We start from the raw sequence: 22,703 nt of genomic DNA on the forward strand, positions 1-22,703 counted from the left end.
ATGGTTGTGCAGTCTCAGTCCCCAGAGGTTTCAAACTAGGCTGGATAATGCCCTGGGCGGCATTTGCTGACCTCAGGGCTGGCCCTGCTTTGAGTAGGAGGTTGGACTACTGAGGTCCCTTCCAAATGTGAACTGCCCTACAATCCTGTGAGAAAAAAATATCCAAAGCAGTCAGCAGACTAGGGCATATAGACCTTTAAGATGAAGAGACTTGAAAAACAGAATTAGCTGATCAATTGCAGAGACATAGCAGGTTCTTCTTAATCCCTACTATAGTTTGTTCTATTTACACATTTGTGAAAGATCACTCCTGAAAGTCACCAGATGGCCTTTCCCCATGCCAACACACACACATCAGCAGTTCTATACCTATATATACCTTTAATTCTCCATGGTTATGTCTGCTCTTCATGAGCGGTCAAAAGCTAGCAGCCTGTCTAGCCAGCCCATGGGATGGCAGATGGCAGCACAGAGACATCTGACAACTGCCTTCTGCATGCAAAGCATGCACAGACCAGCTGGAAAAAGTCTTTATAAGACAATGCAGAAATCACAACAGAACATTGATATAGCTAATTTGACAGTATTTCTTCCAATTTCTGCTTAAGTTTTCTTTCCATCCCTGTCCCCATCCCCATTCCTCTCCCCCCCCTGCCCCCGTCATTCACCTTTTGCAAGACGTCATGAATTGCACTGGATTTTTCCTTTAACATCTCCACTATGCAACGGGCCTCATCTTCATTGAAGATCATATTCTTCATGGACATTACAAAGTCTTTAAATTTTACTTCAGCACTCTCTGCAACACAAGGGAGGATATATTTACTTTGGACTCCATATAGAATCATTTATTTTGCCTTGAAACAGCATGTGATGGGGTACCATTATGTATTAGATTTATTTTCAGTCTGAAATGCCAAGAAGCAAGAGGTCATGAACATTCAGCAAAACCAACATCTCTCCAATTTAAATCCAAGAACAATCTGCCAACTGATAGTTTAGGGAAAAAAAATCTCACCACTTTGTTTGCACAGTTGGTAACATTTATAGCATTGCTAGCAAGAAGACAAAGCATAATACAGATTTTGAAGAAAAAAATAGCATAAATGTGAAAACTTGAAGAGCCCTTTCTAGTGTATTATGACAGTTATTCAAACTGAGCTCTCAATTTAAAGGACAGCCTGGCTCCACAATCAATACAAACATGACAAGTTAATGAATTTAAAAACTGTCACATTTCTGATTACAATAAATGGGAACCAGAAATACAGTCCCTCAATGTAAGTTTAGAAAAAAACTACTGCAGAAGGAGTTCAGCAGAAGGAAGATAAATCAGTAATACCCCTCTTAATGGCTAAATGCTTGAAAACACACACCGTGCTGGGTTCAGCTGTAACAGTATTTTTCTGCTTCCTAGCAGCTGGTACAATGCTGTGCTTCAGCTTTAGTCCGAGAACAATGCTGATAACCACAGCACACTGGTGTGTTCAGGAACAGTTACTTTGCTCAAGGACTTTTCAGTCTGTCGTGCTCTGCCAGTGAGGAGGCGCACAAGAAGCCCAGAGGGAGCAGAGACAGGACACCTGACCCAAACTAGCCAAAGGGGTATTCCACACCACAGCACATCATGCCCAGTATAAAAACTGGGGGGAGTCACCAGGAAGGGCGGATTGCTGCTTGGGTTGGGCTGGGTATCAGTCAGCAGGTGGTGAGCAATTTTATTGTGCATCATTTGCATTTATTGCTTTTTTCCTTTTCAGTTGCATATTCTCTCGTTATTTCCCTTATTATTAGTAAGTTTATACTGTACTTCAGTTATTAAGCTGTTCTTAACCTGTAGGGTTTACATTCTTTTGATTCTCCTCCCCATCCCACCTGGAAGCAGGGAAAGGAAGAGTGCCAGAACAGCTGCATGGTTCTGAGTTACCAACTGGGCTTAAACCACGACACACATAGAAAGAAACACAATTCAACTAACTATGCTCTAACAGGAACAAAACCAACATTGTTCATATAAAAAACAGGCTGCATGTACATAGTCATTAGGTGGCCCTCTAACTTCAGTAAACAGAAGCACACCCAGTATCTCTCAAGTATCACCAGTGCTCAGCAACAGGTGAAAGGATGGGAGACATGCCATTGAAATGAGGCTAAACATCAAACTCAAACCTCTCCAGAGTTTGAAAAATAAGTGAAGAACAAAAAAGTGGTAGTGATTCTAAGCCCTTAAAAGAAATTATCAAGCATAAAAACAAATCACTGAATAACAGAAGGGGGAAGGAAGGGGAGCAAGAAGAGGAGTAAACACTGAAAAATTCTAGCCCGTAGTCTCCTAGTCCTATATCCAATTTAATTCTTGGCCACAGTTCACATCACTGCTGCACTGACATCATTTTTTCCTGTTACCAGGAATCCTGGTACCATATACTGGTGTCACACCAAAATCCTGAGATCGCAGTCCGGTTAGCCAGGAGTCTATAGCAGCTTGGCCTGGACCAGCCTTCAGGGAGCATAGGGCTCAGGCAGAAAGGCCTTGCTCTTGCATCCAAGAAGCTTACAATTAGAATCGTGAGAGATTTCTATATTGGGAAGGCAAATCCCAGCTGACACAGAAGAATTAGGAGCATAGAGAAGGTTACAGCTTGCAAAGGAAATGAGAAGGGATGGGTACACATGAGAGGCTTTGATGCTTCAGGGTAGTAATATGCAGCCATTGAGCTAGAAGCACAAGAGAAGCCTCAGGCAAATGGGAATCTAATCTAGATACCAAAGTGAGTTGCTGGGAAGCTTTCAAGTGAGCATTTTAGAAGACAAGTCTAAAAAGAGATGTTGCCAACAGTGCAGTGAGTGACAAGGCAGACAGTGTTGCAGAGCAAGCCTTCTGAACAAACCTGAGCCCCTGGGAATCACTGCTCAGTCACCTGGCTTCTCCTCTCTGGCTGCTCAGAAATTTGAGGGTCTCACCTCACAGCTCAGTAAGTCTGGTACTCTTTGAGCAGCTCAGCAGCCTATTTAAAATTTCAGGGTGGGATACAATGCTCATGAATCACTTCAGGCCTCTGTAGGAGAATATGAAGGAAGCTCTCCTGTCCCAACCAATTTCAAACTGCATTGAAAGGAAAAGTCCAAGTCTTCTTCAAAACTGTCAGACCATTTCCACTGGCAATTTGCTCCAGGTAACTGTTGCACCCAAAGATACACACTGCCTGGTCAGCCCCAACTAGCTCCATGAACAGCCCCAGAGCATACAGCCTGCACTCCATGTCTCAAGCAGACTCCAACAGCCTGTACTGAAAGCTCTTGGTTTAGAGTCCATCCCTTAGCAATGCCTGAACCATCTACTGTAAAACTAGCTCACATGCATCTGTGTGGTCTGCAATCACCCGTTTGCTTACTGTGAGGACACAAAAGCCTACAGTCAGCATGTTGGTCAACTGCTAAGGTGAGTGGCTCGAGAGGGCGCCTTCAACACCGGAGCGGGGGGAGATCAGCGTCCAGGAGCCTCAGCTCAGAGCCGCGAGAGCCACCGAGGGAGCCTCAAGTCCTCGACAGGACCTGCCCAGAGCCGGCAGCTCAGCTGACGAGAGCGAGCAGCTGACTCACAGGGGGCGGAGCCAGGAGCAGCGGCACCAGCCCTGATTGGTTAAAAACCTGCCCCAGGGAGCGCGGCGAACAGGGCGGGTCGGGGCGGTTCTGGCGGGCGGGATGGTGAGCACTCGGCGTGTGAGCAGGGCCCGGCCCGGGAGCTCTGCTCTGGCTGCCCCGGCGGTGCCAGCGGAGGCACCCAGACAGAGCCGGTGAGAGGGGAGGCTGCGGTGCAGAGCTCGGGGTGTAGAGAGGAGAGTGCCTGCACCGGTCTGGTGAGGGGAGGGTGCACTCGGTGCTCCCTGGTGGAGGTCCTGCTGCAGCAGGGGCTGAGCTGCGGGAGGCTGTCAATAGGCTGCGAGATGTCAGGGAAGCTGAGAGGAAGCAGGGCAGCTTGCTCCAGGCCCAAACTGTGCAGGGACCTCAAGCGGCCCCTGTAGCTCACGGAGGAAAGAAGGAGGCCGTTAACCTGGGAAGCTGGAAATAGTAACGAAACCAACCAACCAACAACAAAAAAAAAAGGAGGAAGAGGACAATTAAAAGCAAGGGGCTTCCCCCTAAATCTGATGTCACCACCCAGAACCGCTTTGCTGTCCTCCAGGGGGCTGATGAGGAAACACCCTCGAACCAGAAACAACTGGCTGAGGCACTGGTAAAGAAGATTGCTACTGGTGCTGCCAGGAAAAAGCGGCAGGTCATAGTAGTACGGGACTCTACTTTGAAAGGAGCAGAGGTACCCATCTGTCGGCCTGACCCAGTCTCAAGGGAGGTGTGTTACCTACCAGGGACACAGATCAGGGATGTTGCAGAGAGACTGCCTGCTCTAGTAAGCCCCACTGACTATTACCCTCTTCTAGTGATCCATGTGGGTACTAGTGATATAGATAGCAGTAACCTGGAGAACATAAAGAAGGACTACAGAGCCCTGGGGGAGGTGGTTAGGGGCTCTGGAGCTCAGATTGTCTTTTCGTCAGTTCTCCAGGATACAGGGGAGGACCCAAAAAAAGCTAGGAGGATTGGCCAGGTTAATAAATGGTTAAAAGGGTGGTGTCACAGTCAGGGGTTTGGGTGTCTTGAACACACAACCCAAGTTTGTAGGCCAGGTCTACTGGGGGTTGGTGGAGCTGGTCTGAGCGCAGTTCTGGTAAGAGGCTTGCCAGACTAGTCAAGGAGGCTTTAAACTGGATGTGTTGGGGGAAGGGGGCATCACTCCATCCCAACACACCCAGTCAGTTGCCAGCACCTATAATAAATGCTCAGAGCAATGTAGAGATATCCCAGCCCCTCCAGCCAATGAGCCAGCTTCATTCGTAGCTTGGCTCAGATGCCTCTATACAAATGCCCATAGCATGGGGAACAAACAAGAGGAATCAGAGATGTGTGCACATCTACGGGAGTATGATATAACAAGCATCACAGAAACATGGTGGGATGACTCCTATGACTGGAGTGTTGGAATGGAAGGTTACAGGCTCTTTAGGAAAGACAGGCCTGGCAGGCGTGGAGGGGGAGTTGCCCTTTATGTTAGGGATAGGCTGGGGAGTATGGAACTCTGCCTGGGGACAGGTGAGCAGTCCACAGAGAGTTTGTGGGTCAGGGTTAAAGGGAATATAGCTATGGAAGACATTCCTGTGGGGATCTGTTACAGACCACCTGATCAAGGAGAACCTGTGGATGAAGCACTCCATAGACAGATAGGAAAAGCCTCATGCTCACAGGCCCTTGTTCTCATGAGGGACTTCAACCATCCTGATATCTCCTGGAGGGACAGTACAGCCCAGCACAAGCAATCCAGGAGGTTCCTCGACTGTGGGGAAGACAACTTACTTCTGCAAGTAATAGAGGAGCCAAGAAGGAGAGGTGCCATGCTTGACCTCATGCTCACCAACAGGGAAGGGCTCATTGGAAATGTGACTCTCCAGGGCAGCCTTGGATGCAGCGATCATGAGATGCTAGAATTTGAGATCCTCAGGACAGTGAGAAGAGCGTGCAGCAAGCTCACTGCCCTGGACTTCAAAAGAGCAGACTTTGGTCTCTTCAAGAACCTGCTTAGGAAGGTTCCATGGGATACAGCCCTAGAGGGCAGGGGGGCCCAAGACTGTTGGTTGATATTCAAGGATGACCTGCTACAAACTCAGGAGTGTTGCATCCCAGCTAGAAGGAAGGCACAAGGGCCAGGAGACCTCCTTGGATGGATAAGGAGCTGCTGAGGAAAATTCAAAGGAAAAAAAGAGGCTTATAAAAGGTGGAAGCAAGGACAGGCAGCCTGGGAAGAGTACAGGGATGTTGTCCAGGAAGCTAGGGACCAGGTTAAGAAAGCTAAGGCCCAGTTAGAATTAAACTTGGCTAGGGGTATTAAGGATAACAGGAAGGGATTCTACAGGTACATAGCAAATAAAAAAGACTACAGAGAACATAGGCCCCCTCAGGAAGCTCTCAGAAGAGCTGGCTACACAGGATTTGGGGAAGGCTGAGGTTCTGAATGACTTCTTTGCCTCGGTCTTCACTGCCAAAGGCTCTGACCATACCACCCAAGTCTTGGAAGGCAGATGCAGGGACTGTGAGAATGAAGACCTTGGGTCCACTGTAGGAGAGGATCTGGTTTGAGACCATCTTAAAAATCTGAACATGCACAAGTCCATGGGACCTGATGAAATCCATCTGCAGGTCCTGAAGGAGCTGGCAAATGAGGTTCCTAAGCCACTGGCCATCATATTTGAAAAATCATGGCAGTCAGGTGAAGTTCCTGATGACTGGAAAAAGGGAAATATAACCCCCATTTTCAAGAAGGGGAAAATGGATGACCCGGGGAATTACAGACCAGTCAGTCTCACCTCTGTGTCTGGCAAAATCTTGGAGCAGATTCTCCTGGAAGGCATGCTAAGGCACATGAAAATCAACAAGGTGCTTGGTGACAGCCAGCATGGCTTCACTAAGGGGAAATCCTGCCTGACCAATTTGGTGGCCTTCTATGATGGGGCTACAGAACTGATGGAGAGGGGTAGAGCAGTTGATGCCATCTACCTGGACTTGTGCAAAGCGTTCGACACTGTCCCACACAACATCCTTGTCTCTAAATTGGAGAGACATCAATTTGATGGATGGACCACTCGGTGGATAAAGAACTGGCTGGATGGCCGCACACAAAGAATTGTGGTCAATGGCTCAATGTCCAGCTGGAGACCAGTAATGAGTGGTGTCCCTCAGGGATCGGTGTTGGGACCGGTCTTGTTCAACATCTTCATCGCTGACATGGACAGTGGGATTGAGTGCGCCCTCAGCAAGTTTGCCAATGACACCAAGCTGTGTGGTTCGGTTGATACCCTGGAGGGAAGGAATGCCATCCAGAGGGACCTCGACATTCTTGTGAGGTGGGCTGGTGCCAACCTCATGAGGTTTAAGCATGCCAAGTGCAAGGTCCTGCACCTGGGTGGGAGCAATCCCAGGTACAGCTACAGGTTGGCCAGAGAAGAGATTCAGAGCAGCCCTGTGGAGAAGGACTTGGGGGTGTTGGTTGATGAGAAAATGAACATGAGCTGGCTTCAGTGTGTGCTTGCAGCCCAGATAGCCAACTGTATCCTGGGCTGCATTAAAAGGAGCGTGACCAGCAGGTCGAAGGAGGTGATCCTGCCCCTCTACTCTGCTCTTGTGAGACCTCACTTGGAATATCGTGTGCAGTTCTGGTGTCCTCAACATAAAAAGGACATGGAACTGTTGGAACAAGTTTAGAGAAGGGCCACAAGGATGATCAGGGGACTGGAGCACCTCCCATATGAAGACGGGCCGAGGAAGTTGGGGCTGTTGAGCCTGGAGAAGAGAAGGCTGTGTGGAGACCTCATAGCAGCCTTCCAGTATCTGAAGGGGGCCTATAGGGATGCTGGAGAGGGACTCTTCATTAGGGACTGTAGTGATAGGACAAGGGGTAACGGGTTAAAACTTAAACAGGGGAAATTTAGATTAGATATAAGGAGGAAATTCTTTCCCATTAGGGGGGTGAGGCACTTGAACAGGTTGCCCAGAGAGTGTGATGCTCCATCCCTGGCAGTGTTCAAGACCAGGCTGGACGAGGCCTTGGGTGATATGATTTAGCATAAGGTGTCCCTGCCCATGGCAGGGGGGTTGCAACTAGATGATCTTAAGGTCCTTTCCAACCCTAATTATTCTATGAACAGCCCCAGAGCATATAGCCTGCACTCCAAGTCTCAGGCAGACTCCAACAGCCTGTACTGAAAGCTCTTGGTTTAGAGTCCATCCCTTAGCTATGCCTGAACCATCTACTGTAAAACTACCTCACATGCATCTGTGTGGTCTGCAATCACCCATTTGCTTACTGTGAGGACACAAAAGCCTACAATCATCATTAAAAGGATTCAGATGGCACAAAGCCCTTTCAAGAGTGCCAAAGACAGGGGAGAAATGAGCACAGACAAGAACAAATAGTGTCCTGCAGCCACAAACGTTTTCTTCAAATCATTTCTTCCCAGTAGATAAGAGGTTTCCCTTTCGCACATACACAGCATGTTTTCCCTCTTCAGGTTCACAAGCAGGCTATGCCAGAAAGACTGCATTATCAGTTTCTTACCTTTATCTGTTTCATTCTTCAGTTTCTTGCCACTGCTCTTTTGGTTCCCCTCATTCACATTTTGTTTTGCTACTTCAACCCCTTCTCGCTTTTCCAAAGGGCCAGCATCGGAATTATCCATCAATGGAATATAAGTAGTTGCTTGAATAAGAGGTTCATCCACTAGAACTATAATCAAAAGTCCACAGGACAGGTTAAAGGTTTGTAATAATTAACATCAGCATTTTTAGAAAAAATGCACAACACATTAGAGAGAGTTGGATTAAAGCATTGGATTATTAACCTCAATAGTTATGTTTTTTATTTCTTAACTCATTCAGGTAAGTTAATTAAATAAAGGTCTCTAATGCAAAGCAATTTAATAGCTTCAATTAAATTCCTATTTCCAAAGCTGCCTTTTAGCTTTTTAACAAGTAGCAGAGAAGACCCTTTACAGTTTGACTTCCATTTCACTCTAATGAGAAAAAGTTGCATAGAGCATCAAGACTGGTTTACTTGTGGCTGTGTATGAAATCATTCCACATCCCTGAAGCGTTAGTAAAGTCAAGTATTTTGTCCCTATTCTGTTAAAGGCTGGTACCATACTGCCAGCATTTTCACTCGGATTACATCACCTGTGAACTAAACCATTCCAGCAAAATATGCAGTAGGGACAGTAATCAAGCTTTTCACATGCTAACTGAACTATACTTAATGAAGGTATCATCTGTTAGAGCAGACTTTAGACATCATTAATATTTAGAGAGGTACCCAGAGGTACTGACCAACCTCTGGTCTCCATTCACACAGCACTGTATAAATGTAGTGAGGATCAGCCTCTTTCCAAACAACTTTACAGCCTGCGCTGCTGAAACAAAAGCAGGGGAGCAGACAGGAAAACCAGGGACAACAGATATGGCCAGGAGAGTTGGATTTGCTGTTTGCCCAGCTCCTGGGCTGCTGGTCACACTGCCTGAAGTATGCAAGATGTTATACACAGAGCCGTACTACAGCAGAAAACTCAGACCCAGCCAGCCCAGACTGAAAAGCTGATGAACAACAGATGCCACACAGCAGACCAGAGAGAGAATGAATTGGGTGGGATGCAAAGTTTCAGGCATCACTGCAAGAAAGATATGCATTCCTGGCTGCCAGAGTACCAGTTATAAAACACTTTCATGTTCTGGCTGCTGCTAAGGAACAGAATAGGCCAGATGGACTTTTTGTGTCACCTGTTAGAGCTTTCCTACTTAAGCAGCCAGCAAACACCTGCAGGTACAATGCAAGCTCAGAAGTGAGATCGCTAGCAGAAATATCTACCACCTAACCCATTTACCATCCTCACCTTTTCCCTTCCTCTCCTTATTAACTCCCCCCTCCTTTCAAAATCTATTTATAATATCAATGAGGCATTTGGCAGTGTCAGTAACATCTGAGATTCTCATAGTACCTTCTTGGTTAACCTGAATTCTTACCACTGCTAATTTTTGCTCTGTCATTTTGGAGAGGCAGCTTTAAAAGAAAACAGCCAGCATTCAAATAATGCATGAGATATTCCCATGTAGCACTGACAGCTTAGCTTTAATGCTGGCTGAACTGGTACTGACACTTACTTGTCATATACAGACAAGTTTGTGGTGCATGAAATGCCCCACAAAGAGCAATGGATGCATCAGGAAAAGCATAAGAACATCCATAAAGGACAATCACATCATAGGTTCCCCATCAGTAAGTTTTTTCCAGGAATAATTTGAAAGCTTTCCAGTTGCTACAAAATACAGGAACCCTGCACTACTGGGAACCTTACCCTAGTCTGACTAGGGCCCACTACTGAGTTGGACTGATAACCTGCCCAAAGCATAAAGAAAACTGGTCAACAGTGTGTATTCAAGGAGCAGTCCACCAGCTGCCAAGTTCTTCATAGCTGTCCCAGCAGAGAAGAGTTTTGAGAAGCTAACAAGGTGGCCTCAGAACTTAATGGTCACTGTCTTCCCAAAAGCTACAGGGAGAACAGCACTAATTGTAAAAAAAAAAAAAAACAAAAAACAAACCAAACACAAAGGCACACTGAGCCAAGAGGAGACAAGAAACAGCATCTTGGCAGAAAACGAGGGATGACGAACAGTAAAGGCCTTGACAGCAAAGACAAACAGTTTATGCTGGAGAATCAACTAACAAAAGGACAATGAGAGAAGAACATGGTCAAAGCAACTGGCTAAAAAAAAAAAAAAAAACCTGCAATATTGTAGAAACTGCAGCAGTTCCAGATATGCCTTAATTCGAGCAACTTGGAGCCTGCTCAGGTTATGCTGTAAGTCAACACATTACTCCTCAATTCAAGCACAAATGTTTGAATCCAAAAGAGCTCAGAAAGGTTCATGGCATCATCCCATGTTCAGTGGTACCAGATGTTCATAAAATTGAACAGTACCTCAGGCTGAGCAATCTCTCCTACCTGGAATTCCTGCTTTTTCAAATTAAAAGTGTTATTCTGGGGGTTTCTTTTCCAAAGCAAGAGAAACTGAAGTATGGATAGCAAAAAGGCTTGTTAGCTTTATCTGAACCAAGCCTGTATTCTCACCATTATCAACTTTCTGCTTCTTTGCAGAGACTTTCTTCCTTCCAGGTACATTTTCTTGCTTTATCTCTTGATGGAGCAGCACTGGGTCTTGTTTTTTGGCAGGAGATACAACAGAATCAGTCTTAGTATCTTGATCATCTGTAACAGATAATTAAGACAATATACTCTTCTGTATATTCTCATCATTACTTTTAAATCAGTAAGTCTGGAATAGCCACAAAGTCCACTCCCAGAAAAAACACTCATTTTTAAATCAGAACATGAAGTTATCCATACATACGTACACACATACACTTCCCATATCAGATGAAACCCCAAAGCAATAGAAAACTTCAGCAGAGTCAAGAGCCACAGCACCTAGTGTTTTGACAGAATTGAATCTTATCTACAAGCAGAACATACAGCAGCACGAGGAAGTTTTACAAATCCAATCCAGGTTTTACTGTGACAGAGCAGACAGCACATTACCCATATTAGTTTATTTGAAAGAAGTACTTTTCTCCCCGGAATGAATCCACTTGGGCACTTTAAACACACACCCCCAACAGCTACTGGGACTGTGAGAAGCAGAAAATAAGTGTTTCACATAAGGGAACTGTTCTTTTTAGAAAAAATTCTCACTAGAAACAACTCTTATCTTTTTGGACAGCCTGTGCTATATAATAATCTTGTCAGAGCAGACACACACAGTTCAGGGTTATGGTGTTAGCTCCTGTAATCAAGGGTAAGAGTTAGTTGTGGCTGCCCTCAGAACAGCGCTTGCAGACCACATTTTAACCATGCCACAGAGATTTTTCAAGAGAAGACCCACAAATGAGATTTGATACTTTTTTTTGGTGGTAGTGGGTGGGTCTTTTTTCTCCTTTTTGGTTTTGGATGTCTTTTTTTTTTTCAGAAAAAGAAAAAAATCCACCACATCAAGCAGCAATGTCCTTCTTTTAACCTCACTCCCTGTAACAAACCTGTTACGCCTGCACCTCAAAAGGGTGATGTGCAAACACCTCAGCTTTGATTTATTTTTGAAACTGGGTATTTTTATTCATTTTTAACTCCTAAATTTACACTGAGACATGACAGCTTCTGCTGAGGATATGGTCAAGATAGTCACAGGCAATTCTGACTGCAGGCTTTGGTCTATTCTAGGTTGGACGTTTCAGTTACAATGGCTAGACCAGTTTCAGCATTAGTTCCATTCAGTTATAGAGGTGCAGCAGGTGGGAAGCAGCTGTGTTTCTTTCCATGAATCAGCCACCAAACACCTCTTTGTACATTAAGTCTGCACTTAAACAGTCATTTATTTTGCACAGTCTGCAATGGAGTTTCTCTAGATGTGTTTCCTTATCAGAGCAGCCACTCTTAGGACTCCACTTTCCCATACCTTGACATTACCATGCATGCATCTAATTTCACATAATCAAAATTTTGACAGCAGAGATATGACCTACTCTGTTCCACTCAACAATCTTTAACAGAAGAAAGTAAGGACAGGAGGGGGAAAACCAGAACATTGCTGCCAGATGAAAAACAGGGAAAAAAAGCATAGCTTGTAAAAAGGAAAAGGTTAGAAGTGAGCCTATGCCCTGTAGACATCAGGCAGAACAGTTGTGAGAGATGCTCTGTGGCCTTGCAAAAAGCAGAACACAGTTTTGGCGTTCTGTGCAAGAAGCATATGCAACATCAGATACCCATTCCATTTTTCTGCTTCTTCTGCCCAGGCTTCTTCTTAGATGCTGCAGATTCAGATGGTGGAGTGGGCTGTTTTGTAACAGGGACTGGATCTACTTTCTTGCCTGAAGACTTGGATCCTTCCGACTCCTTAGTTATGTGATCATCTTGAACAGCCTTATGCTTCTTCTCCTTCTTCTTCCGTTCTCTAATGCCAGTAGATGCTTCAGTCATGCTCAAGGGAGCAGGAGTGATGTGCTCTTCATCTGTACTCAGGGCATCAGAGAGCTTAAAGTCCCGAGGTGTACTTTCGGAGTCAGATTCATGGATGTTCCCATTCTGAGCTTCTTTCTTCTTGTTCTTCTTCTTCTCCATTTTCTTTTTATCAGTCTTGGTAGGTGGAAACTTTAGGTCCCTTTTCTGTTTTGCAAGGACTTCATCATATAAAGTTTCTTTCATGAAAAGCCAGAAGAAGAGGAAGATGACTGTAATAACCACAGAAGGAATGAGGATGATAAAGTAGGTAGACTCGTAGAACTCCATTTTGCTTTTGCGCTGCTATATTAAAAATCCTATAAAAAAAAGAAAAATTAGGTTTTGAACAGGTTTTCCCCTCAATATTATTTCCTCCATCAATTACAGTAACAAAAAAAAGCTCCCTCATTGTTTTAGAGAGGCCTTAAAATAGCCTTTAATAAAATTACCAAACCATATCATGGAACAACTTCTGTAATCATTTACCATTTCCCTCAAAATTGCTAGCCTGGATAGGAAGGAACTACAGTTTGCAAGACTGCAGGTCTTGGAAGAAAACAGTTCTCCTCTTACCTTACTTTTATTCACCTTCCTCATTCTTCCTTCCCAAGTGAATTTCAGGAAGTTAAAGCTTTTGATTTCAGAAATGAGACAGCACTTTCTGAGGCTCTGAAATAAGGGCCAGTACATACAAAGAAACACTTTTTTTTTCTTGCTATAAATCAAACATAATGAATTAAGACTTTTATCTTGGCAAGTGAGAGTTTAATTTCAGCTTCCTTTTGTTCCCAGATTTATGACAGCTTCAGAAGTAGAATAAGAGGGAAAAGGGAAAGAGCCCTAAATTTTAGTCAACCACAGAAAAAACAGGTATTTTCAAACCTGCTTTTTGAAGTCTAAAAAACAGCTTTAAACTCATGAAATATCCACCCATTTATAGGGAAACAGGAAGCTCTGTTACTTATTTTGCACATGTAACAGCGTATGACTTCTGGGTACCAAGAGACCAGATGAGTGTAGGGTAATCTGCTGAAAACACTACCTATAGCTTAAACTTTTTCTTTTTTAAAGCAGTTACCACAGAGTTTAAAAAAAGCCCAAATGAAGACAAACCGGTAACTTTGGGGCCAAGACAAGCCAGATTTTCCCATTTCACAACTGATCACTACAAACAGACCTGGACTTTCACAGGAAAAATCCAAATTATCTCTAAACTGTTTGTTCCAAAGAGGGGTAGGAAGACAGCACCAACCATTAAAAAAAAGCCACAATCAAAACTCTGAGAACAGCCCTGCGGAGCACTTGGGGGTGCTGGCTGATGAGAAGCTCTACATGACTCAGGAGTGTGCTTGCAGCCCAGAAACCAACTGCGTCATGGGCTGCATCACCAGCAGCATGGCTGGCGGGTTGAAGGAAGGTATTCTCCCTCTCTACTCTGCTCTCATGAGACCATATCTACATTACTGGGATTCCCAACATAATAGCGGCATGGACCTACTGGGACAATTCCAGAGGAGACCAAAGATACTTAGAGGGCTGGAACACTTTTCCTATGGAAACAGGCTGAGGGAGCTAGGCTTGGTCAGCCTGGAGAAGAGAAGGCTCTGGGGAGACCTTACAGCAGCTTCCAGTGCCTAAAGGGGCCAAAACAAGAAATCTGGAGAGGGGCTTTTGACAAGTGCCTGTAGGGACAGGACAAGGGGGAATGGCTTTAAACTGACAGATGGCAGATTTAGACGGGATATTAGGAAGAAGTTCTTCCCTGTGAAGGTGCTGAGGTGCTGGCACAGGGTGCCCAGAGGAAGCTGTGGCTGCCCCATCCCTGGCAGTGTTCAAGGCCAGGCTGGACAGGGCTTGGAGCAACCTGCTCTAGTAGAAGGTGCCCCTGCCCATGGCAGAGGGGGTGGAACTAGGTGATTTTTAAGGGCCCTTCCAAACCAAACTGTTCTATGATACTAATTAAGCAACTGCAATTCCTGATTTACTAATTGAGTTTAAAAACCACCACGGAAAGCATGTGCTTCAACTACATCTTTCTCTACATGGGTAGAAGACTCAACTGTCCCTTGGGAGAACCATTCTCTTGTGAACAAACAACGGATCTAAGGCCCTCTCCCCCCTCCCCCTCATCTTTGTCATCTTCTGTGGAACTACTGCCCAAACACAGCATCCTCCAACACACCAAAGGTCCTCAAGAAGACATGGGGAAGCTTCTACTGGTAGTGACACCAGGCACAGTTACATCAGTCTGCCCTTCTTCTCCTCAACCAACTCGAGGATAAGAGCTTCACACCAGCTTACACATGTGAGATGACCCATAAAAAGGTAGCAAAAACTGCCTCACACCTTAAAGCAATATCGCTTGGGTGTTTCCACTGCCGCTTATAAAAAGATGTACCTATTGAGGGCACAGAGAATAAGGTTCATGTAGAAGTTGCATGGTGCATGGAGAAGACAGGCTCTCCTTGCTTCTGTGCAGACAGAGCATTAATGTTTAAAAAGCTGACAGTACTATCTTTAAGGTTGTTTCACCTCAACTCCTGGCTATGCTGAAAGCTGCTATCATAAATTAGCTTGCCACCCTGCCACACTGGCGAGAGTTTGTTTGGAGCCTGGCTGTAGCTATTTAACAATGGAGTTCCTGTGATAATTTATTTGTACAGTGCATTGAGCAGCAGAGAAAGCAAGGATTGGGAACTCTAATTTGGCTGTTCAGTTATCCAAATAAGAGACTAACATTTCAATACACTAATTATTCATCAGCTGTCTTAACATTAGGTCTCCTCCTAGTTTGTATTTATTTTCTGTGTGCACACAGCTCACTGAAAAGGCTTGGGTCTGGAATTACACCCAGCACAAAGTTTCAGAAAGGCTGAGAGGAATGGGAGGAAAAGCTTGTCTTCTGGGGAGAAAAAGCACAGATGCTCAAAACTAAGCTGGAGCTTTCAAAATTATTAGTTACAGCTACTTGATAAAGCCAGCTTCCGGCACTAAGTGATCTAATACTAGTCATCTCTTGAAGGAAGCAGATCTTGAAAATTTGTCTCAGCCAAAGTCAATATTGATTGCTTGCAGCAAATCCCTAAAGTAAATATTTAATTAAGCAGATTTTTCACAAGTGTAATTAAGTTGATCATTACAATACATTACTGCAACAATTACAATATCTAAACACAAAGAGCCCTGAACAGCCCACTTCTTCCTTGCTGGTACACACACAGCTGTCCATACATGCATTCAGCCAAGACAGGATGATCACACCCTGCAGCCATCCATCCCTACACATTTCCCAGCACCTGACACCAGATGCTCAGGTCAAATCACACACTCAGCAAAACACGTTGTAAAGGTTCGAGACATCAAGTGTCAGGAGGCTGGATGGTCATCAAGGCAGGACTAAGTATAAGCAGAAAATTACTGCTGCTTTGAGACAAGAGAGGCTAGACAGATTTAAAAGCTTCAGCAGCTTCAAGAGGATCCATCAATACATAATTGTAAGAGCTAGTCTGAGCAGGGAATACTTACTGGACTCAATGAAGTCTGATCTCAGAGCTGGCTGAGCAACACAAGTTCTGCCAAGCCTCTGTCCACCGCCCTGCTCTCCCCTCCCTCCACTTCCCCTATTTCCACCCTATGCCAGATCCAAAGCACAGCATTGCAGTGATGAGTTTCAGAAGCTCTACAGACTCAATTACCACCCCTGTCCTCTCAGTCACCAGGGAAAAGCATACCATGAGCCAAATGAACGCTTCCATCCCAAACATTGTGGTCAGATGCATGCAGATTTGATCTCTTCAGTCCAACAGGGAATTTCACATACACAAATCCAGCCTTTCACATGTGTCATGGTTTAAGACCAGCCTACAGCATGACAACCCCGAATGAGATCGATCCCATCAGGTTTTGCAGGGTGGGAGAATGAACAAGAGGCTGCATGGTTCCGAGTTACCAGCTGGGCTTAAACCACAACAACACAGAAGGAGTGTTAAAAAAATATGAAATAAAACCAAGTAAAAGCCTCAGGATTTAACTAAAATTGATTAGCACACCAAAGAAAAACAAACAAGCTCTCCTGGCAACACACTAATTTCCACCTCAGCCCGGCATGTGCAAGGACACTTAAAAATCACTTCTAGAAGGATACCATAGCTGCTGGCTTCCACAAGATGACAAGATGACATCTTCATGAAGCAGCATTCTTGCCACACAAAACTCCTTTGTGGCTCACACGGAGTTTCCAGTTGTCCTCAAACAATCTATAATTACTAGAAGTTTCACCATTTATACTTCCCTATTACACAGACAAGCCATCTAGACAAAATACATAACCAATCTATAGGGGGAAAAAATCCCATGCCATACAAGAAGAAAGAGAATAATAAAATAATAAACCAAGAAAAAGGTGAACACTGCATTAATATACCTTCACACACCAGCTTAACTGCTCCTCAGGACTTAGTTTTACCATACCTCCCATTCCTGTTAGCTCTGGAAACAGGAAATACCCTCACAAAAGTATTATTCCTCCCAGCTAGAAGTGCTGCAAGGGGACTTTTATCACTCGCAGCCCTCCCTTGGACAACTTTCCAGGGTGGCTGCATCAGCTCTCTACCCACTCAAAGCTGCAATCCCCAGGCAAGGCACACCCAGTAGAAATAGCACATACACACCCCCCTGCAGCTGCTGACAAGAGACATGGCCACTTTGGCTACACTTAAATTTCAAGGTATTTGGTTAAACACTCACCTTTCATCTATCTGTATTTGATATTTAACCTGATATTTACCAGGCACATTTCTTACATCCCAGCCGCCCAACACCCGTGCCAGGCTCCCCACTTACAAACACCTTCCAGTCTTGTTCATAAACTCAAGAACTCACAACATCCCTTTAGTCATTCTGCAAAAGGGGAACAAACCACATCTGTCCCTGCCTGCACAGACTCTGTTACTGTTCCCATCCCTGGTTGAACAAAAGAATTGCACTTTTGTTCCCTTAAACAGGGCGCACACCACAGAAAATTATAATTTCTGAACTCCTGTGCAGTATCAGTGCCTGCACCCGACTTCCTCGGCTCTTTAACACTGCAACGGATTTAGCAACACACCCTTTGCTTTCTGTATTTAAATCTCAAGTTTCATCCTGCACAGATACCACATTTCACAGGATAGCCATTCAGTTTGCATCCAGAGGATTAGCTTACTTGAGAAGACAGAAATAAATTACAGCTCCATCTGGCTAATGAGTCACTCACAGCTTAGCCCCAGCACATCAGAAGCACAGCGTCTATACATGCTTAGGTCCCAAGATGCACATAATTGCCAGGGATTTGTGCCTCTTAGAAAACTAATAGTGGAGAGGAATATAGGTACAAAGGTGATTCTTATTTTTAATACTAAGCAGTTTATGGGATACCACATATGATTTAGCTAAAACAACGGCCTCTTTTAATTGTGGTGCTTTCCCTGGGATTTTCTCAAGCTGGCAAGCAGACTAAAGGTCTTCACATTCAACAGTCAGCATGAACACCACAAGAAGTCTCTGCAGAGGAGTATCTGTATTCAACCAATTCTTCAAGTAGATTGCACTATTTTTTTTTCCTTAATCTGCACACAGTTAGCAACATGCTCCATCTCAGCCAGCAGCAAAGGGGATCAGGATCCTCTTGAAAACAGCTTCACTCCAAGCCCATCTTCCCCCAGAGCTCTTTGGGAAAGAACGCCCAGCAACAACCAGATCTGCCACAGGCAAAACAAAATTAAACAAGATGTTTAGCCACTCTATGCCTATTCCACATCCATACACTGGAAGCAACCACCTCTCTGTTCTTCGCACATGAGAATTAACTAACCAAAGCACTGCGGCCTCAAGCTCTAGGAAAGAAGGCTACCAGAATTAACAGGTCATTTAACATCAGCATTGCTATAGTATAAGGAAAAGAACCAGACTCAGACTTAAGCCTGGCTCTGGTTTTTTTGGGCTTTTTTTAAGCAGCCCTATGTGTCACTGAGAAGAGAAAAGGGGGGGGGAATAAAAGAGATGTGTTCTTTACACCCCAAGATAAGACACAAAAGACAGCAGAGCTTCTGTGACACCAAGAGGCAAAGAGTGAAAGCTGAACTGTCCGAGCAAGCAGGGATTTCAGTCCATCAGACTCGCTCCAAATTTGTTAACACTTCACTGCCTTCAGCAGATGACCAACGCTGGGAGCCAAGGGAGCCCCTGCAATGGCTCAACATCCTCCTTAACTTTCCCATGCAAGGGTTACTCATTCCCCAAAACCCACTGCTTGGAGAACACCAGCAAAGAGCTGACTACATATTAACACCATTTTTAAGACAGGAAAATAAGATACTATGCATAAAGCTCATCTGCCACTTATGTAAGGAAAAAGGCACAGCCACCAGTAAAATCACAGTCTTCTCACAGCTTTGAGGTGATGCGCTTCTAGGTATGCACCACCAGAAAAGCTCAAGGTCTAAACGGCACTGCCAGTTTTGACCCCAGGGCAGAATTTAACCTATTTCTTTGTATTATTTCTAAACTCTGCTTTTATATCTATGTTTCCATGCTCTGCTTACAGAAGTCCTTTCAAACCTAAGGCTGAAGGGGAAGCATAATATACAGCAGTTCAAGCTCCAAGTTTATTTCATTTGAGTATTTGCCCTGACAGCACGATTTGTGCAGCAACACAATCAAGCTGCAGACACTTGAAACTACAGACTGAGCCATTCATGTATTATTCTTCTCTGGGAAGAAGACCTGCTCAAGCGAAGCCCAACAGTGCTGGACACCTGCTACAAACAGGTGACTTGTCAATAAATCTCACTCTTCTTCACTTTATTACACTGATACAATTAAGCCACTTGCAGAGCACAATCCCAGTGCTTCAAATGCCCTCAAGGTAAATATTTTCCATTCCAACCACGCCACTGTTTGTACCATCTGTTGGGCTCTATTAGCTCTCCATTGCCTCATGTTAGTTAGCACAGACACACTATTTATTAAATTCCCCAAAAAGAGTAGCTTTGCTTCAAGCTTTTACTTTTAGGGCTTTTTTAATTCATCTTTATAACCAAGCCCTGACAAAAGGCAGCAGCAGCACCAAGAACAAGCCGGGAGCACAATACAGCTACACAACACTGTCACCACTATCTGGCAGACAACCTTGCCCTGTCCAAGCAGTGAGCACCTGGGTACCTCCAAGCAAGGGTTTGCCAGGAACGAGCAGGTTTCCACTGCAGCCTGGCCATCCAGGCAAGTTCATACAAGATAATACAGGGCAGGGATTCATCATATGGCAGCTGACGCCCTGAAACTACCTGGGCTGCAGGATAAAGCCCAGAGCTGGAATTAGCACCAGTGAAAGTAGAACGAGCAACCTCACATTTATCCAGAGATAAAAGCATGCACACCCATTGCTGGCACAGAGTGAGGAATGGGCTTGGAAGCCATGCTCTGCACTCCTGCTCAGCAGTTTACCCAAAACTGTGCTGATGCTGTCACACCAGCAACCCACATGGTTCACCAAAGCATGAGCGCTAAGACACAGATACCAGAAAGAGCGTGGTCAGGACAAGGGCACTGATCATCTCCCTGCACTTGGCACTGGTGAGGCTGCACCTCAAATAGGGTTTTCAGTTTGGGACACCCACTACAAGACACTGAGGTGCTGGAGCATGTCTAAAGAAGGGCAGCAGAGCTGGTGACAGCTCTGGAGCACCAGTGAGATGAGGAGCAGCTGAGGGAACTAGTTGTTTAGTCTGGAGAAAAAGGAGGCTCAGGAAGAGCTTATCACTCTACAACTACCTGAAAGGAGGTTGTAGTGAGGTGGGGGTCAGTCTCATCTTCCAAGCAAGAAGCAACAGGACAAGTGGAAATGGCCTCAAGTTGCACTAGGGGAGGTTTAGGTTGGGATATAAGGAAAAATGTCTTCACAGGAAGGGTTGTCAAGCACTGGAACAGGGAAGTTGTTCCAGGGAAGTGGTAGAGTCACCATCCCTGGAGGTATTCAAAAGACATGGCACTTATGGACATGGTTTAGTGGTGGACTTGGCAAGGTTAGATTAATGGTTGGACTCAATCTAAAAAGGCCCTTTCTGACTTAAACAATTCTATGGATTTATATTGTTCAGGTCTGAAAAGTGTTAGGAAGCCAAAACATTTCATAGAATCATAGAATAGTTAGGGTTGGAAAGGACCTTAAGATCATCTAGTCCGAACCCCCCTGCCATGGGCAGGGACACCATGTCACACAAGGCCCTGTTTAACCTGGCCTTGAACACCACCAGGGATGGAGCATTCACAACTTCCTTGGGCAACCCATTCCAGTGCCTCACCACCCTTACAGGAAAGAACTTCTTCCTTATATCCAATCTAAACTTCCACTGTTTAAGTTTTAACCCATTACCCCTGGTCCTATCACTACAGTCCCTAATGAAGAGTCCCTCCCCAGCACCCCTATAGGCCCCCTTCAGATACTGGAAGGCTGCTATGAGGTCTACACGCAGCCTTCTCTTCTCCAGGCTCAACAGCCCCAACTTTCTCAGCCTGTCTTCATACGGGAGGTGCTCCAGTCCCCTGATCATCCTCATGGCCCTTCTCTGGACTTTTCCAACAGTTCCATGTCCTTTTTATGTTGAGGACACCAGAACTGCACACAATACTCCAAGTGAGGTCTCACAAGAGCAGAGTAGAGGGGCAGGATCACCTCCTTCGACCTGCTGGTCACGCTCCTTTTGATGCGGCCCAGGATACAGTTGGCTTTCTGGGCTGCAAGCACACACTGAAGCGGGCTCATGTTCGTTTTCTCATCAACCAACACCCCCAAGTCCTTCTCCACAGGGCTGCTCTGAATCTCTTCTCTGCCCAACCTGTAGCTAGGCCTGGGATTGCTCCAAACCAGGTGTAGGACCCTGCACTTGTCATCGTTAAACTTCATAAGGTTGTTTGCAGTTGGTTTCTTGCAGTATCTGTGAGGGGATGCAATTTGGGACATAACTTGACATACCTCAGGGTCAGAGGAAAGCATCCTTGGCCCCACCAGCCTCCAGAAGCTGCAAGTTTTCCCTATTAAAAAAAACAACAAACCTCATCACAAGCTTCTAACAGACACACACGCACATCTGTGCTCTCCAAAGGCAGAAGTCAACAAGTTATCTTTACACTACCTTCCTCCAAAGTGACTGCCAAGGATCAAAGACTTGCTTCTTCCAGCAGGAGAGGGCTAGGGGTGGACTGTGCCCAAGACAGCTCTCAGCATTACTCATCAAGTCTGTACCTCCCCGTCACTATTTCCAGGGCACCCCTGAGGCTTCCCCAGCTCCTTCCTTCACATGCTCCTGTACACACATGCTCTGCCCACACCATCATGAACTATTTGAGAGGTATTTAAACAGCCAAACAGCAAGCTCATGGTCTTTTGGGCAAGCATTTCCCCTTTCTCTGCTCTCAGAAATAGAGCTGTTGTTTGCCTTTCCATGGCCACACACTTCTGTGTGTGGGGAACTGGGAAACAGTGCTTCTCAAAATACAAGGGGAAAAATGCTCACTACGTTTTCTCATAAAAGACTAACAAGCAGCAAAATCTAAACTAAAAGTTGAACACAGACACCGATTTTCTCATCTTGCAGTTTTGCTCACATCCCAAGCAGGCAGCAAGGCAGCAATAGCAGCCAAGGTCACTCAACACAGCAGCTCCTAACAGCCAGAAGATCCCTCGTTCCATCTATTAACTTTTCATGGTGTGCATTACATCAGAAGGCATAGCTCAACAGCAAAAGAGGCAGCATGAGTATCCACACAAAGGCACCAGCACAAAAAAACTGTCAATGGTAAGGCAAAGCAAAAGTACAGCCCCTCAGAGAATCATTGCCTCTGTAGCCAGGCAGCAGTTACATCTCTCTTCTCCAAAGCAGCCATCTAGACAGAACCAGCAAACCCAGCCAGCCAGGCAGCTGTACGTTTTAGCCATGCTCTAGAAAAGAATTAAGTTCACATTTCTAATAGTCTGAACATAACTGGATTAAAAAAACCACCCTACAGCTCCTCACCCCA

The 22,703-nt window shown here is 45.2% G+C and overlaps 1 protein-coding gene across 11 annotated transcripts in view; it reads right to left on the reverse strand.

Moving 5' to 3' along the window:
• KTN1 (kinectin 1) overlaps positions 1 to 22,703 on the reverse strand; it is an 87,938-nt gene that overhangs the window by 49,400 nt on the left and 15,835 nt on the right. For 10 of the 11 annotated variants that reach the window (XM_057433080.1, XM_057433087.1, XM_057433088.1 and 7 more), the window contains exons 2-5: positions 12,413 to 12,964; positions 10,728 to 10,865; positions 8,168 to 8,335; positions 669 to 799 (exon numbers count right to left, since the gene is read on the reverse strand). In XM_057433080.1, the coding sequence (XP_057289063.1) occupies positions 669 to 799; positions 8,168 to 8,335; positions 10,728 to 10,865; positions 12,413 to 12,935 (960 nt within the window). In that variant the 5' untranslated portion in view covers positions 12,936 to 12,964. The remainder of the gene's footprint in view (positions 1 to 668; positions 800 to 8,167; positions 8,336 to 10,727; positions 10,866 to 12,412; positions 12,965 to 22,703) is intronic. The other variant, XM_057433084.1, reaches the window with a different exon arrangement.

This window comes from Pezoporus wallicus, unplaced genomic scaffold (assembly GCF_028554395.1).
Source record: "Pezoporus wallicus isolate ANWC-B61680 ecotype Strahan unplaced genomic scaffold, APGP_CSIRO_Pwel_v1 contig_7379, whole genome shotgun sequence".
In the NCBI taxonomy this organism is placed as follows: domain Eukaryota; kingdom Metazoa; phylum Chordata; class Aves; order Psittaciformes; family Psittacidae; genus Pezoporus; species Pezoporus wallicus.